The 17,351-nt window shown below is 50.9% G+C and overlaps 1 protein-coding gene across 1 annotated transcript in view; it reads left to right on the forward strand.

The window, feature by feature from the left end:
* GALNT16 (polypeptide N-acetylgalactosaminyltransferase 16) overlaps nt 1–17,351 on the forward strand; it is an 83,774-nt gene that overhangs the window by 46,806 nt on the left and 19,617 nt on the right. Inside the window, exons 2-6 of the mRNA XM_063089795.1 lie at nt 7,041–7,198; nt 10,675–10,773; nt 11,715–11,782; nt 12,372–12,437; nt 14,648–14,769. Of these exons, the coding sequence (XP_062945865.1) occupies nt 7,041–7,198; nt 10,675–10,773; nt 11,715–11,782; nt 12,372–12,437; nt 14,648–14,769 (513 nt within the window). The remainder of the gene's footprint in view (nt 1–7,040; nt 7,199–10,674; nt 10,774–11,714; nt 11,783–12,371; nt 12,438–14,647; nt 14,770–17,351) is intronic.

A 17,351-nucleotide genomic window follows, 5' to 3' on the forward strand; every position in this document is an offset into this window, starting at 1 on the left:
CCTAAGGAAATGGGCAATGTGCCTTTCCCCACTTTCTTGATGAGATCACTAAAACTCATAAGACCGCTAGAATTCTTTCTTGGGGAGACCACTAGTGTCATAAAGCTGTGTGGTCATCAATACCCCTGGGGAAGCCATTAGGATGTAGTGGGAAATCTAACTGGAGGCCCTAGGTTGGGTTCCCCAGGCAGCCCTTGTCCCATGCTCCCTGGTATGTAATTGAACTGGAGCCTTCTAGGCCTGTGGGACAGAAGTGTTACAAGGTGGTAGATTTCCAGAGTAACCATGGTGGCTCTAGCTGAGTTGCAGTTGGTTCTGCTGATGGTGGAGCTCCAGGGCAGTACACATAGAGGCCAAAAAAAAAAAAAAAATTTACAGTGAGGCTCCCTGGGAAGGGGATCAGAGGAGATAGCCTCTAAGGTCCCTTCTAAGATCCTATGATTTCACCAACCTATGACTATCCCTCACCATTGTGTTTGTATAAAACAGCGGCTCTCAGCCTTGGTAGTGTATTGGAACTGCCTGGAGAGCTTTAAGGACTTTTGATGCTTGTGTCCCACCTCCAGAGATTTAAATGCTCTTGAGTATGGCCTGGACATCGGGCTTTTTAAGATCTTCCAAGGTGATTCTAATGTACAGCCAAGGTTGAGAAGCACTGGTAAAGAGACAGGTGAGGGACTCTGCTCAAATTTTCTGTAAACCTAAAACTGCTATAAAAATTAATTTTATTACTTATAAAAAAAACCAGGTGAGATAATAATAATAATAATTAATAATTTCAATTTATGTGCCAGATACTGTGCTAAGCACATTATATACATTATCTCCTTTAATCCTCATGATAATTCCAATTTTCCAGATGAAGAAACATGCTCAGAAAGGGTAAGTGATTTTCCCAGGCCAGAGAGCAGTAAGAACTAGCATTCTATCCAGGGCCGTCAGATTTCAAAATCCTGGCTGGTCACCACTGTAATTACTGCTTTGGGGGCAATGTGAAATGGGAGATGAGGATGTGTCTGGGGCAGGACCCTCAGGGACCCTTGATAACCCTACGCAGTGTTCCCCTGTACCCACCTGAGGTTCCTGGCCCTGTGCCGCCTGCAGCATCTTGTCTGGTTCTGGCAGCCAAGCAGGGTTGGCTACATCCTGAGGCAGGTCTCCAGGAGGCCCTATAGGACCTGCCTTTTCATTTGGGAGAGGTGGAACCTGAGACCTTGAGCTCAGAGATGTTGAATCATTGCTTAGCCTTCCGGTTCTCCTAATGAATGGCCATCTTTCAACTTAGGACAGAGCATCAGAAGAGATTTTGCTCCCAGGGGAGTGGGGAGTGGTCAGGAATCACATTTTGCTCACCAGGTGTTTTTGGTTTATAGCGGACTCAGGAAAAAAAGTCAGAAGCAATCCATAAAATAGGGCCAGAGACTTTTTATTTGCAATTTCATTGAAATTTAGTGAAAGGCAAACCCAGCAGGTACCTGTTTTACTGGCAGTAAAAGGAAATTGGGCAGCAATTATTTAAAAGGAGTTGGAGTTGTTTAAATCTAAAATTTAGGGGTATGTGTATGTTTTAAAGGAAAATTTATAAGGCTTAGGGATTTAGGTTGAACTGTTTTTGATGAAAATGACATGGAAAATCTTTTCCTTTCTTATTTTAAACCTTCCCTTTTGCTGTTTATTTCCTCAATTTAGCAGTCCAGGAAGCAATAAGCAAATCTAGCTGGGAAAAGAAAAACAACAAAAAAGTGAAGAAAGTCAGGCAAGTTTCAAAGTCTAATTGAAGTGACGGACTAAAAATAAAACTCTCCAAGATGTATAGTAATTCCTCCCATTTTATAGAGCAGCGTCATTATTTCAGCTTAAACAATTTCAGATGTGATTGACCTTATTGGACACGGAAGTGCTGGATTTGGCACTCCCTAAAAGGACAAAGGCTGGAGAAGGAGGCGACTGCCTAAACTTCAGCCAAGAACTCTCTGCAGGAGGCTGGAAGGGTGTGGGAGGCTCATCAGGCCATCACTCATCACCCACTGTCTCCCCAACCCTCATTCCTCACCATGGCAACACAAGGGCTTCAGAAGCCGTGGTCCAGATGGAACCCCCATCTCAAAGCCTGAGCACACAGCCCTGCCTGCTGGGGAAGGCTGGGAATGCCCCACCTGCCTCTGGACTCAAGCCACTGGGCCAAACGCCAGAGACCAGCCTGATATCTTGGGATGGATGGCTGCCACCTACACTGTGACATTGACATCCATGGCTCATTTGCTGGTTTTTCATTGGTTTTATTTTTTACTTTTGGAGAATGGTTTTTTATTCATTGAAAGGACTGAAGGACTAATATGTTTGAACTTTTGGTTCCTAGAGAAGAACACCCAACTCAAACCATTTGGGGGAAAAAAAGGACATAGATAGATAGATAGACACAGATAGATAGATAGATACGTCTGGCTAAAGGGACCCATGCAACATTGTAGAGCTCTTTCTTTCCATCTCTTAGCTCCGATTGTTTCTTCTTGGTTTCATTATGCAGACAAGATTTCTCCATGTGATAGGCAGAAGATTCTCATATCCCGAGCTTAGCAGTGCTGATGAAAAGAGCTCATCATATAGAAAAGTCTCAGGGAGGATTCTGATTGGCCCAGATCAAATCAATGACCATTTCTGAACCAATCACCGTGTCTAGGGGTGCAGTAGTAAAATTGACCTAGCCTGGGTCTTGTGCTCACCCCCGTGGTGGTGCTTGGGGTGTTGGGGGGACAGGGGGACAGGGAATGACAGTCCTGCCAGGAGCATATGAGTGGGGAAGAAGATCCGTAAGGCAGGCAAACACTACCCTGTCATCTGCTTGGTCCACCTAAGTTTCAAGTGGTGTTTGGCCAAATGCATCTGGGGAGGAGTGAGAGGCTTGAGGTCACACATTTATCCATTTGCCATGGTTTCTGAGTGCCTATGATCACCACGGATCCAACATTAAACAAAACAGACAATCCCTGCCCTTGTGAAGCTCATAATCTTGTGGAGAGAAGTGACCCAAAAGATAAAATAAATGAGTAAAATACATGTAGAATATCGGATGGTGATAAGTTCAGTGAGGAAAAGGAAAGTGGGGTGGGAGGACAGGGAATGTGAGGGTCAGGTTGGGACCACAGTTTTACATATGGTGGTCGGGAAGGCTCACAGAGCCCTGCAGGAGGCGAAGGAGGAAGCCAGGCAGACATGGGAGAAGAGCCTTCCAGAAGGAGGCAGAAGGAGCAACAGGGCTAAGGGGGTGCCTGGTGGGCTCAAGGAACAGCAAGGAGTCAGTGTGGCTGGAGCACAGTGAGTAAGGGACAACAGCAGCAGCTGAGTTCAGCAAGGTGACAGATCATCTGCTCAGGGAGGGTTCCCTGGGCCACTATGAGCTCCAAGGCTTGCACTCTGTGGTAGAGAGGTCTCCCAATGTCATGTGATGTGTCAGAGGCTCCCATTTGTTTGCTGCTGTTTTCTCTCCAGGTGATTGTAAGTAATGTGAGAGCAGGGACAGTATTCAGGCATTCACTCATTCATTCATTCCTTTATTCAGTGAACACCTGTTGAGCATATACCATGTGCCACGTGCAGGAAGGTCAAAAATGAGGAGCTCACCATCTAGTGGAAAAGAAAGAGAAGTAAAGCACAAATGTTAGTACCATGTGACATGTGCCCCAGCCTGACATAAGAATTCACAAATAGCCCAGAGTACACTCACCCCCTCCAGAAAGGGCAGCAGTGCCAGTCCCATCCAGTGGCTCCAAGCTCAGGATCTCATCTCTCAGGCTGGTCCAGATATAGCTCCTCTTGGTCCTGCAGCCGAGTGCCAAATGATGCATTTACTCCCTCAATGATATGCTTGGTAAGCATTGTGGATGGAAGAACAGGATAGCCACAGTACAATACCCCTTTAGAAGAAGGGAAATAGCATTCACTGGGTCACCAGCCCAGGGTACATGCAACACATCCAGACTTCTGCCCCAGCTGGAGTTGGGGTGGGGTGAGGTTCCATGGTCAGTTTGCCAGCTGCCCATGCTCTAAGTTTGAGGCTGGGACTTTCTTCTCCATGATCCTCCACAGCCATGCCTGGCATGGACAGGGCAGGAAAGGGGCCAGATTCCTGGATTCCTCTTCTGGGGACCTTTTTTTACTTCTGCCTTTTGTTTATATCCATATTCCCAGCCTCTTGCACAGTGTTTGCACATAGATTTTTCAATAAATCTTTGCTGAGTTAAGGCTAGCGGTATGCCTGTGGGACACCATCTAGGGATACACAGGGCAGATGTCTGAGTCAGGCTGTGGAGCACAGGGAAGGACATCAAGGATGACCCTGGATTTGTAGCTTGGAGGACAGAGATGGAACTACCAGTCTGTGTAACAGGGAATACAGGAGAAGCGGCTGCTTTGGGTACAAATGGGGAATTAGCATTGAGATGCCAAGTTAGAGGTACTCATGGGATATTCAAAGGCCTGGAAGTCTCAAGAGTAAAGAATGGGACTAATGGAAAAAGGAGGAGTTCAGGAGCTGGAAGGAAATGAGTTATGGTCTGCACATGTGAACTGGGGTTGAGCTATCAGAGGTGGAATAGCTCTGGGTGGTGACTGGAGTGAGTCCAGGGAGGGACTGAGGAGAGAGGAAGTGACAGCCCTGCAGAAGTTATGGGATTACCATGAGCCACGTCCTACCCTTCCTCAGTATCCCCTCCACTTGGCTGACTCAAGGCCAATTGATGTTTCAGTTCCAAACCTGAGGGGCTACTGGGTCATTGTGAAAGAATAGCTAAGACCTCTGGGAGGGATTGGGCCTAGAGTTTCCATGGCACCCTTCTTCACAAGTGTCTCACAGGCAAAGGGTCTAACCCCAGACCCTGGGGCTACCTGGAGAAGGGTTGGATGACTCAGAGGCTATGGGTCTGTGGGGGGAACAGCAGACTTTTCCTGATGGCATCTTTGAGGTGTCTAACTCAGTTGTGAGGCCCTGGGAGCAAGTTCTCTGTAGAACCTTGGCCTGAGCAGATATTCTTCCACTGAGTGTCTCTGTGGCCCTGAGGAAGCTTTGAATGAGGTGTGGGAAGGCAGCAGACTGGGGATGGGGTACAGTCTCAGAAACTGACATCATTTTCCTGGCACAAAGGAGGTGCCTAGCAGAGCTTTGTTGAATGAATGAGTGAGTGAGTGAATGAGTGAAGTGAAGCATTCATCAACAAATGAATGAATGCTCAGGTGATCCTTGAAACTCCTGCAAGGGTGCCCCAGTGTCTGGTAGATGGATGACTCTCAATCAATGTTTATTTGGCAATTAGTGAGTATGGGATGAGGATCCAGAGGTTTCCTGAGCCCACAGAGTGGCCATAAGTCCTAAATAAATAAACATGGTTATTTCCCACAGCCGACTTGTAGGATTATTAAGTGACATACTCTCCCTCTGGGAGCTTCAAGAAAATCATCTCTCCACAGTTTTTCTTCAATTTTAGCTCCTTGGCCATCGACTGGAGGCTGCTTTCTGTTTCTCTGACCTGGAGCTGGGAGGAAGATGGGGTAGGGGTGGGAGGCAGAGTTTGCACTTTATTTTTCTGGGTGGGAAGGACACAAAGGATCGCTATCCCTTTCATTCTCACTCTCAGTGTTGGACAGCTTGGATCCTTCTGGCAACTTGGAGCTCAAGCCAGAACATTCTCCCTCTTCCTCACTCCCTCCCTTCTTTCTTGCCTCCTGTCTTTCCTAAAATGGATTTTGAGTCCATGGGGGGCTCTTCCACATCTGTTCAGTCCCTGCCATGGCACCAACTCAGAATTACAGTGCAGCGGCAGCCGCAGCATGTCATCCTGAACATACACACCCTGAGCATCTTGTGTAGCATGTGGCTAGGCCGGTGGACACAAGGAGATCTCCCTGGCCCTGCCCTCAGGAGAGCAACACTAGTGTAGGCTCAACACTACAGAGTGGCAGCAGTTCAGGAGATGAGAGCTCCCTGGACCTTCACAATTCCTGTCCAGTGAAGTCGGGGGCTGGACTCTCAGGGAAACATGGCGGCCCCGAGCTTCTGGGGCACAGTCCCCATGATCACCCCACACAGCAGTCCCCTCTCCCGCAGGTCCAGCTGCCTTGCTGGGATCATCCCTCTTTGTTCTGTGAAGGGACAGTTCTCACTTGCCTTCTTGTTGCCTCTCAGGGCTGGGGCCACTGGTTGGGTGGAAGGGCTGGAGTTGAGATGCATGCACAGTTGATGATATTTCATGGCACTCTGGGAGCATCCGGCCAGCAGTTTGGTTCAAGTAATGAGATGTCAGGATGCGTACATCCATCCATTCATCTCGGATGTGTCCTTTCCCAGTGTCTCTCACTGGGGACTCTGGGAGCACAGGGTAGGGTATGGCTAAGGAGGAGGGAAGCTGGGCTGTGGCGTCTGTCATCTATCACTCCCCAGCACTTAGTGCCAGTGGGCACAGTGGATCTGACATGGGGCTATTTCAGCAGCAAGCAAAAGTCCCTGAGAAGATGCATCATTGTGCATATGGGCTCTGACAGCCCAGACATTAGCCTGTGAGGGCTTGCTTGTCCTGACAGGCAGTCCTCTCCACAGCAGCTTGTCCAGGCCTGGTGTTTTACTGATCAGGCACTTCTTCTATCCCTCGCCCAGCATTAGGCCCAAGTCCATCCCCAGGAAACTTGATATCCAGGGTGCTCGGCAGGCTCCTTTCTGGTTTGTAGTCCCCTGAGGACACCTCATCTTAGGAGTCTAATGTGCTCCAGGTCTCACCTTCTCCATATCCAGCAAAGGTAGATCAGAATGAGCAGTCTGAATCCAGACCTTGTGACTTACTAGTTCTGACCTTGGGCACTTTTTTAAAAAGCCTTTTGAGCCTCAGATTCCTCTTCTGTGTAGTGGGGGAGATAATGGTCTCCTCCTCGGAGAGTCAGGATAGGTACAAATGAGCTAATGCAGTTGGCTTCCCGCTGGTGAGTACCAAGCGCTCACCATGTGGTGGAATCCTCTTGCTTGTGGCCCCCTCTGATGCTGACCTTTGTCTCAGGTGACAGGAACACCCTCCAGAGGCTTCGATGAGAAGGCGTACCTGTCGGCCAAGCAGCTGAAAGCCGGAGAGGACCCCTACAGGCAGCATGCCTTCAACCAGCTGGAGAGCGACAAGCTGAGCCCAGACCGGCCCATCCGCGACACTCGCCATTACAGGTGTGGCTGCCATTGTCAACAGAGAAAGAAAGGTTGAGAAAAGGCCGACATTGTTTAGCTTGTTTTCTTTTAGTCACGTGTATTTAAGAAATGGGGAAGATTTTCTTGGACTCAGTCTAGTGATTTAGACCTTTAAAAGCCCTCACCCTCAGCTGCTTTCCTGACTCCTCTTTATTTCATTGACCTACTGAGGGCCTGCGAAGGCCAAGGAAACCCCCGGCTGGGGCTGGGGCCGGGGCCGGGGAGGCCCCTCAGCACCTCAGTCTGACGTCCCAGCAAGAGTAACCTGCCAGGGGACCACAGGGAGGCCCGAGGGGTCAGGTGAGCCAGGCGCTCTTATTGCACCCTACTGGTGGTGCCTGAGGTGAGGATGGGACCCCCGCCCCACCCAGTGCAAACAGTGGAGTGCTGTGCACCACCCCATTGACATCCCTTCCCTCCTGCCCACTGCCCCACCTCCTGCAACTCCCAGACATGCTTCCCAGTCTTGTTCTTAGTTCTCCCAGTGTTGCGAAGTGGGAGAGGTCCTAGACCAGCTCAGGGAAGCCTCCATTTAACCCCAGCTCTGACTCAGCTCACTTGAAGTGACTGACCTTGGGCAAGTCACTAACCCCCCTCATTGGTTCAGGTCCTTGTGTGTCCCCTCTAGAGGAAGAGCACCACCTCCAGTCTTTCCTCTTCCTGCCATCACCTACAGGAACACTCTGAGCTCCTTATGCCAAGGCACGCCCCCCAGCCACACATGACCTGGCCTCATCTACCATTTCACCTAGCACGTAACGGTCCCACAATCCTATGCTCCTCTTTCCTCCCCTCTCCTCCTCTTCACACATGCTGTTCCCTCTGCCTGAACACATCTCCCCTACCCCACCTGTATCTTTCAGGACTTGGCTCAGTGTCCTCTCCTCTGGGAAAGTTCCTTGCCAATGCCAGCTAGTTCAGGGGCCCTCTTCTGTGCTTCATGCAGACATCTGAAAGACCTGATCCCTGCTGTTCTTGCAGCTTTCGGGGACCCACAGGAGCTGCGTCAGGTGACCCCACCAGAACTCAGAGGCAGGTGGGGCTCTGCCTGGTCCTGGTTTGAGGGCAGGTGAGAATGACTGGAGTCCAGATTGCTTTTACTTCTGAAGCAGCTACTCCACAGCACGAAGGCTGTATGTGAGATAAGTGTGCAGAGGGACCTGGTTCTAGCACCTTGCTCGTCACTCGTGGAGGTGCCTGAAGTCCAGTGGGCTTGGTGGCCTGTGCAAGATGCAAGGCTGGGGACCCCCAGACCTTGACCTCTCTGTCCTGTCCCCATAGCACTGTCAGCCTCCAGGAACCTTTCATGTACCAAATAAGGCAATAGTCCTGTCACTTGGCAAGGCCTCCTGCATAGTCTAATGGCCACTTCCAGGCCTCGGAAGTTCTTTCTTAGTTAGTCCTGGGGCAGTCTCCCCTCATGTTTGCCTGTGCTGCAGATGAGGTTATGTCTATGTACCTTCACTCAGCAACCTTCCATGGGCAGCCTAGCCAGGGCCAACCTAGTTCCCAGGGGCTAGAGTGTCTGGCGACTCCAATCTGTGAATTGAGGACCTGGTCTGGATAATCTCTGCCCACCCTCTCAGCCCACCCCCAACTCTGAATTTTCTCAAGTGTTCACTGAGAAACTTAAAGGGGACTTGCCCTTAGGGCTATGTACATTTTAAAGTGAGACTTTATAAATCTAAGGCAGTGGTGGGTTGGTGAGGTGCCATATACTGCTGCCAGGCCCTCTCAGAAGGCCCAGGTGGATCAGGGTTTGTGTCTGTGTGTGCGTGTGGTGGGGTGCATGCATATGTGTATAATGGGGAGCAAGGAGGTGCTGGCTTGGGTGGGCAGGGTCTCCCATGATGGAGTGGGATAGGCTGCGGTCAGCCTCCCTCTTCCTCTCAGCCCCCCAGGTGCAGTTTCTGCTGGACTCCAAACTGTCAGGCTAGTTCCCAGTCCCACCTCAATCTAGGAAGCCCCCCTCAAGGGCGGCAAAGGGAGGTAATCACTTAAGACAGACCTGCTTGGATCACAAAGAAAACCCCACCAGTGCCAAACTGAAAATATGGGCTTGGGACAAATCCCTTCAGAGACTCTTGGCTCCTGGGAGCCAATAAATCCCCCTCCTCATAGATATAAATCCCAGAGAAATGTAAGGAGGAGAGGGCCGGAGGGCCTGATAGGGTGTGTGGGTAGGTTTGCCCCCTGCTGGGAGAGAATGGGCAGCGTTATCCAGATTCCTTCCTTCCTGGGCACCGGATGGCTGGGGGACAAGGACAGAGAGCTGGGCCTTGGAGGTCAGTGCTGGGAGGGGGAGCCCAGGAGGTGTCCACCTCACCCAGCACACCCCATCCCCATCTCAACCAGCCTAGCCCACTCCTGCCCCCCGCCATCAGCTGGCTCTTGGGAGCATGGCACTTGGCAAGCAGGATTTCTCAGGGGAGAAGAAGAATCTGTCCCCCCACCCCCACTACTACCCCACATCCTCTCTCAAGGAGAATTATTTTAAAGCCTCTTAGGATTTCTCCCATGGGGGTCCCAGGCTAATGGGACTCCTGCCTGTCTGACCTGGTATGCTCTGCAGGGCAGGAAATGGGCCTGGGAATTTGGACTGTAAGCTGTTGTCAGTAGAATGAATGCCATAATGAAAAAATAGTCACTGCTGGAATAGTCAGAGAGCAATTGTAATAAAGATGATTGCTATGAAAACCAGCTACCAGCTGGCCCCCGGGAGCACCAATGAAGCATTCGCAGAGAGGACAGGGATGAAGTTGGCAGCAATGGATTGTTTTAATTCCCTTTCTGGAGGAGGGGAAAGCCAGTGGGCCGAAAATGTGGCATCTGTAGATGGTGGAGCCCAGAGCTGCTGGGGTGGGAGAGGTGGAGGGAGATGCCTTTGTGCCTTCCCAGAGGCCTGTTTCCTCCAGGAGACCCAGGACCCGGAGAAGCAGAGGAAGCTGCTCCCCTGGCTGTTAGTGCTGGGCAGTGAGAGGGAGGGATGCCCATGCCGATGGGCAGGGAGGGGGTGATTCCTCTCCAGATCCTACCAAATGTCCTGAGCTCGGGGAAGAGAATGAAGAAGCTCCATGTATCAGAAGACAAAAGAGAGGTGTTTTCCCTCTCTCCTCCTCCATTTTATCTCGCTTGGCCTGTTTGGTTCAGGGCTAGATTCTGCAGTGTCTGTACACGCTGGGGAGCCCACCTAAACACGTCAGTGGATGGGGAGCTCTGGGTGCTCTAGGTTTTTGGTAAAGAGGCCCCAGGCTGGGTGGCAACTGGGTGCTGGGCCAGTGTGGGATGGAGTGTGGGCGTGGAGGGGCAGGGGCCTGCATCCTGGCTTCAGGCTTGCCTTCTCTGTCTCACAGAAGTATTCTAGGGGGCAGCAGACTGGACAAAGAAAGGCCTCAAGTCTGCCCTGAGATGCCCCCAAGACTGGCCTCTGACCTACTTCCTTGTTCCCTTTTCAGTTGCCCATCCGTATCCTACTCCTTGGACCTGCCGGCCACCAGCGTCATCATCACCTTCCACAATGAGGCCCGCTCCACCCTCCTGCGCACAGTGAAGAGGCAAGTCCAGCCATGGGACCCTCATCTCAGTGGTGCTACCCCCCAAGGCCTTGGGGCATCTGCGGAGCCTCTAGCAGGGGAGGACATTGAGATTGGGGGCTGTGGCCAGACAGCGTGCCTACCAGTGGGCACTGGGAGGATGAGTCCATCCTTCTGAGAAGCTGGGGCTTGTGACTGAGGGTCAGGGAGACCCAGAAGTTCACAGAAGCCAAACATAAGGTCAGGTCTGCACGACGAGGGCAGAAATGCAGGGGTCAGGAGCAGAGTGAGGCAGAGATGGACATGAGGCCTTGGGAGGGTGGATGCTGGCCCAGTAGGTGCCTGTTTGAGAATGAGAGAGGTGCCCCTTCTGTCTTCCTCCTAAGCTTGGTCTTGTGGTCAAGTTTAACCCCCACTTACCCCGTTTCCTCAATAAACTTAGACAAGAATAAGATTTGGAAAGGAGTAGCCAGGGGTATTCCGGGGACTAAAGAAGCTTGGGTTTCCCTTTTCAGGGTGTGGAGGAAGAGTGGAAGGGAAGGAATGGAGGGGCTTCCTGAGAACACCCCTCCTGACCTTTTAGGCCAGAAAAAGCCTCACAACCTCTGGGCAGGCAGGCAGCTCTGGCCCACCTGGGCTGCCCCAGGGCAGGGCTTGTTAAGCTTCAGGCAGCTGCAGCTCCTGCCTTGACAACTCAACTAGGGCAGCACCGCCCCCCTCGCCCCTCCCATTTGGGATTGGTCCCTAGTGCCTGAGGGTCCAGGCAGCCATGTCCTTCGAAGAGCCTGAGGGGCACACTGCTTCTCAGCCACTGATCAGGGCCCAGGAGGTTTGCAAGCAGTTGCCCATGGCCAATGTGCTGGCCCAGAGCTGGGCAGCAGAAGAGCCCCATAGCACAGGGAGGGGTAAATGGAAGGTGGTCTCTAAATCTGACTCTTTCTCTGTCCCTGGTGCTGCTCCAGTGTCCTGAACCGAACTCCTGCCAACTTGATCCAGGAGATCATTTTAGTGGATGACTTCAGTTCTGATCGTAAGTGTTCACCTTCCTTTTTGCACCCCTTCTTACCCCACCCTCACCTCCGGTTCCCCAGGATTCTGAGGCAAGCACTCTTGAGGTTGTCCTGGCCATCACAGACTGACCTCTCTGCCCCCCAGTGAGGATCCTCAGTCTTTTCTAGGACCCCTCTCTGGCCGTTCCCTGGTGCCAAAAGAGGGGAAAGAAGAGTGTTGCTTTGGATGGGACAACACTAAGATGACACTTAAAAAAATGAAATGACATCAGCAACATTCATCATTTTTACAACTGCCATCGCAGAAGAGTGTCCCTTCAATATAGCTCTTTGAGAGCTGTGATGATAACCATTGTTGTGCTCACTGGTGCTCCCTGGGTGGAATGGGGAAATGCCACAGCTACAGGCATTCCTCAGTCTGGCCTGGGAGTTGTGGGCTGGGCCATCTTTTGGCAGTAATGACGACCCTACCCCTTCAATCCTCCCCATCCCCAGACCTTTCCTGGGCCTGGCATGGGACAGCTCCTGGGCAGCTCCCATGGCAGCCAAACCACTTGTGGTCTGATGCCCATGTCTGAATGAGCTTGCCTTCCTTCTGTGCACCCTCAGCTGAAGACTGTCTGCTCCTGACCAGGATCCCCAAGGTTAAGTGCCTGCGCAATGACCGGCGGGAAGGTGAGTCCCCTGACCTCAGGTCCCACCATGGACCCATCTTGGTGTAGTCCTTTGGACTCCACTCTCTTTTGGCACCATGTCATACCAAGCCAGCATGGCCCTGCTGCATTCCTGTGGCTGGGACCAGGGTCTGCAGAAGACCCTCTCCTTCTCTCCCAGGTCAGCCCTATCATGGCACAAGTGTAGGCGAGTTGCTCTACTTCTGGCTGCCTTAGTTTTCTCTTTTGAGAAATGTGATAATGATAGTACCCTTTACGCCTTGCAAAATGACTAGAAGGATTAAATGAGACAGGCTATGAGGCTTTGAGAAAAACAAAGGGAAGAATGAAGCACTTCCAATCAGAGGTGTTTGGGAGCTCCCACTATGGCATAGCATTGCGCACGGCACTCTAGGGGACCCAAAAGAAGCACAAAACGTGGTCCCTACCCTCAGAGGATTATTATGTAGCTGAGGGTCAGGATCCACAGCAGCAATGGGACAGTTATAGTTATGTATGAATAACGTGGAGATTGGAGGAGAGGGCGCTGAGGAGAGCTGGAGCGAGCAGAGAGGGCTCTGTAGAGGAACCGGCCTCTGTGGGGGATGGGAGAGGTGTCATGAGACAGATGAAGGGAGCAAGGGAGGGCAGGCCAGCCTCAGGGACCCTGCAAGCACAGGTACTGGTCAGGGATGAGAACGTGTGTAATCCTACCAGCCCCTCTTCCTGAGTGCTCACCCCGTCCGTGCCAGGCATTCACTTTGCCTATATTCTCATGTTCAGGCCTCATAACAGCCCATTGTCCTGCGTTGCAGATAAGAAAACTGGGGTTGAAGGAGGGTCAGTAATTTTCTCAGGGTGATGAATAGAGGAACCAGGATTCCAACCTGGGGGTGTCCAACCCAGAGGCCAGCCTTCTAACCTCCCTGTTCTTATAGTCCCTTCCCGCGAGAAGCCAGACCTGGTCAGTAGGGGGAATGGGTGGAGTGAATTGAGATGACAGAAGACCTTTGGAAGCCAGAGAAAAGTGTTTAGATTTGATAAGGCAGGTAGCAGGGAGCCACTGAAGGTTTTAGAGAGAGAGAGAGAGAGAGAGAGGTGATAGATATATTTAAGGAAGACCAGTTAAGTCGGGGGGCCCCGAGGATGTTGGTGAGGGAGACCTTCAAACTGGTATGGAAGTGGCCAAAGAAAAATGTCTCCCAGGCCACTGGGTTGTAGATACTGTCAGGCGTGGAAATACGCTGTCCTGGGGTTTTGCCAACAGCAGATGTAAATTTATGATTAGATGCTTTATAGATGCCTAGGGAGTAAAAGGAAGGGACTGATGGGCTTTTGGACAGATGGATGGCTAGTTATATAAAGGCAGAGTGCTGAGCAGAGGTATGGCCAGGGAATCTCTCCAAGAAGCGACTTATGTTCAGAGCTCTTAGGATGAGGCCCTTCCTTCCCCACAGCTCACCGGGCACAAATGGCTGCTCTGGCAGGGGCAGGAGCAGCTGGGCCTCTCTCTCCTGACCAGGCAGGTCCCAGCCCAGAGCAGGGAGCTGCCACCAGCCAGGTTACTCTTTGCTGGTCGTGAGTGGTGGGTGAGACTGCTGGAGAACGGGGGTGAAGAAAAGCAGAATCCAACACACACAGGCCTCTCAGGCACCAGCCTCTCTCCTTGTTGTCTGGTTTGATCCTGACAGGCAGGGATTATCATCTTTCTGAATCTTGTAGATAAGAAAGCTGAAGCTCAGAGAGGTTAAAGAACATGCTCAAGGAGAGTGAAAGGGCTGGCGTACAAACTCGAGTCTGCCCTATTCTAGAAGGTTCTCTCCATGTCACACATGGTGGTGCAGCTGGAAGGGACCAGGCAGAGGTTCCCAGGTGGAAAAGGTTTTGCTTTGTGTTTCTCCTTCAGTAACAAACCACACTTTATTGCAATTTCTACTCACTAAACTGTGACTTATCAGTGTGTCCCTGGAGCCCAGAACGGTGTCTGGCACAAGTAGGGCACCCAGGGAGTGACCCTGGAGTAATGATGGTTAATGGACAGATGAAAGGAAGAAAGAGAGGAAGAAAGAGTGGGAGGGAGGAAATGAACAGGAGTACAGAGTAAAGTCCAATCACAATAACTCAGAGGATACCTCAGTCCCTGAAGGGGCAGGGAGCTCTGGGACTTTGGGGGGACAGCAAGGAAGCAAAATGGTTCAGTCCCAGCACCAACCCATTGCACCCCCATTGCAGGACTGATCCGGTCCCGAGTCCGCGGGGCAGATGTGGCCGCAGCTGCCGTCCTCACCTTTCTGGACAGCCACTGCGAAGTGAACACCGAGTGGCTGCAGCCCATGCTGCAGCGGGTGAAGGAGGTGAGCCGGTCTGTCTCTCAGGTGGCTGGTGTCTTTTGGGACTCGCCACTGTGTTCCTGGCATGAGGGCATGTGGAACACTGTTTGAAGTTGGGCAGGCATCATAGGAAGCCTATATGGTCTGCTTCCCCCAGAGTGACTTCACCTCATTGAGCTTTGTCATCCAAAAATGGGAATAATTAGGGGCTGGCCCGTGGCTCACTTGGGAGAGTGTGGTGCTAATAACACCAAGGCCACGGGTTCGGATCCCATATAGGGATGGCCCGTGGCTCACTTGGGAGAGCGTGGTGCTGACAACACCAAGTCAAGGGTTAAGACCCCCTTACCGGTCCTCTTTATAAAACAACAACAACAAAATAACCAAAAATGGGAATAATTATATTTTTCCCACTGGGTTGTTGTGAGAATTAAATGGGATGAAATCCTGGATGCTGTTTTTCTCCTGGGAGAGGCAAGGTCCTGTGCTGGGGGAGCTTTTGGTCAGGCTGGGAAGCCCTGGAGGGACGGAGGGGAGGGTGGTGTTCTCTAAGAGAAGAGTGGATGAAGGGCTCCTACTATGTGCTTGCTGCCCTCCAGAACAGGGAGGATTGGGACAGATGGCAGAAAAAGATGAGGCCATTACAACTTATCCATAAAAAGATATACAACCCAATTTAAAAACGGGCAAAGGATTTGGGTAGACATTTCCTCAAGTTAGACATATGCAGAGCCAATAAGCCCATGAAAAGATGCTCAATATCATTAGTCATTAGGGAAAAGCAACTCAGAACCATAATGAGATACCACTGTATACCTATTAGGAAGACTGTGGTAACACAGGCGGATAATAGCAAGTGCTGGCGAGGATGGGGATGGATAGGAGCCCTCACACACAGCTGGTGGGGATGTAAAATGGGGCAGCCACTTTGGAAGACAGTCTGGCAGTTCCTCACACGTCGAGACAGAGTTACCGTGTGACCCAGCAGTTCCCCTGCTAGGTGTATAGCCAAGAGAAATGAAAACATAGGTCCACACAAAAACTCGTACACATGTGTTCAGAGCAACACTATTCAGAATAGCCAAAAGGTAGAAACAATACAAATGCCTACCGGCTGATGAATAGATAAACAAAACGTGGTGTATTCAAGCAACAGATTATCCAGCCATAAAAAGAAAGGAAGTACTGATATGTGCCACAACATGAATGAACTTTGAAAACCTGATGTGAAGTGAAAGCCAGTCACAAAAGGCCACATATAAAGTGATTTCATTTATATAAAACGTCTAGAATAAGCAAATCCATAGAAATATAAAATAGATTAGGGTTGTGTGTTGGGATGATGAAAATGTTCTGGAACTAGATAGTGATGACGGTTGTGAATATGCTAAAAACCAATGAATTGTCAACATTAAAATGGTGAATTTGGGGCTGAGCCCGTGGCGCACTCGGGAGAGTGCGGCGCTGGGAGCACGGCAACACTCCTGCCGCGGGTTCGGATCCTATATAGGAATGACCAGTGCACTCCCTGGCTGAGTGCTGGTCACACACACACACACACACAAAAAAAAAAAAAAATGGTGAATTTGCCTTCTAACACCAAGGTCATGGGTTCAGATCCCTGTACTGGCCAGGCAACCCCCCCCCCAAAAAAAAAAGTACATCTAAAATGGTGAATTTTATGGTATGTGAATTATATCTCAGTAAAAAAAAGTCTATAGAAAGGATGAGGCAAGTCCTCGTGGAGCACTGAAATACCGTCAGTGGTCTCCCCTGAGCAGCCCCTCTGGGCGTTTGTTACACTGAGACGGTATGTGAGCTGAGGGGCAGAGCTGGATTCCTAGTCACAGAGGAGGATTTTGATAGTTGAAAGCAGAGTTGGGGAAGAGAAGAGAGGAAAAGGCTCCATGTCCTTCCATGGAGAGAGAGAGCAGAGAGGGCTGATAAAGGGTGATTAAGTTTTGCATGTGGTATATAACATAATCCATCACCACTTCCCACCCCAAAAAACCTCAGTAAAATCAACGTAACTGACCACCGTTTTGGCGTTGGATTTGTGTTCTGGGAAGTGATGGAGGGAATGGTAAGTCTGACCTTGGAGTGGACGTGGCATGAGACAAGTGGCCCCCAGCTTACATGGAGACCATAGGGTTCCAGCCCTCAAGCTGCTGGTGGTCCAGTTGGGAAGACTCAACCCAAACATGTACAATAATAAATGACAATGAACAAAACAGCAGATCAAGCCAAACAGAAGAGCCAGCTCAGGCAGCACCAGGAATCAAGGTCCCAGGAATTGTCTAGACTGTGATTGTGAGAGCAGCTTAAAAGAGGAAGAAATCCTTCAGCCTGCAGCAGTCAGGAAAGGCTTTACTGAGGAGGTGAGATCCCAGCAGGGCTCAAAAGGATGTGAGAAGAAGAGACCAGGAAAATATTGTGTCCATGGGATCCAGGTGGGGCCTTTCAGGAGCCCGGGTGTGGTGATGCCAGACAGCTCCCAGGAGCCTGCCTGGGCTCTGGGGCAGCCCTGGGCACATCCAGAAGGAAACACTGAGTGCCCCATGTCTCAGAGAGACCCTCCCTCAGAGAAGGCAACTGGGCCGTTTTTT

Source organism: Cynocephalus volans, chromosome 3 (assembly GCF_027409185.1).
Source record: "Cynocephalus volans isolate mCynVol1 chromosome 3, mCynVol1.pri, whole genome shotgun sequence".
Lineage (NCBI taxonomy): Eukaryota > Metazoa > Chordata > Mammalia > Dermoptera > Cynocephalidae > Cynocephalus > Cynocephalus volans.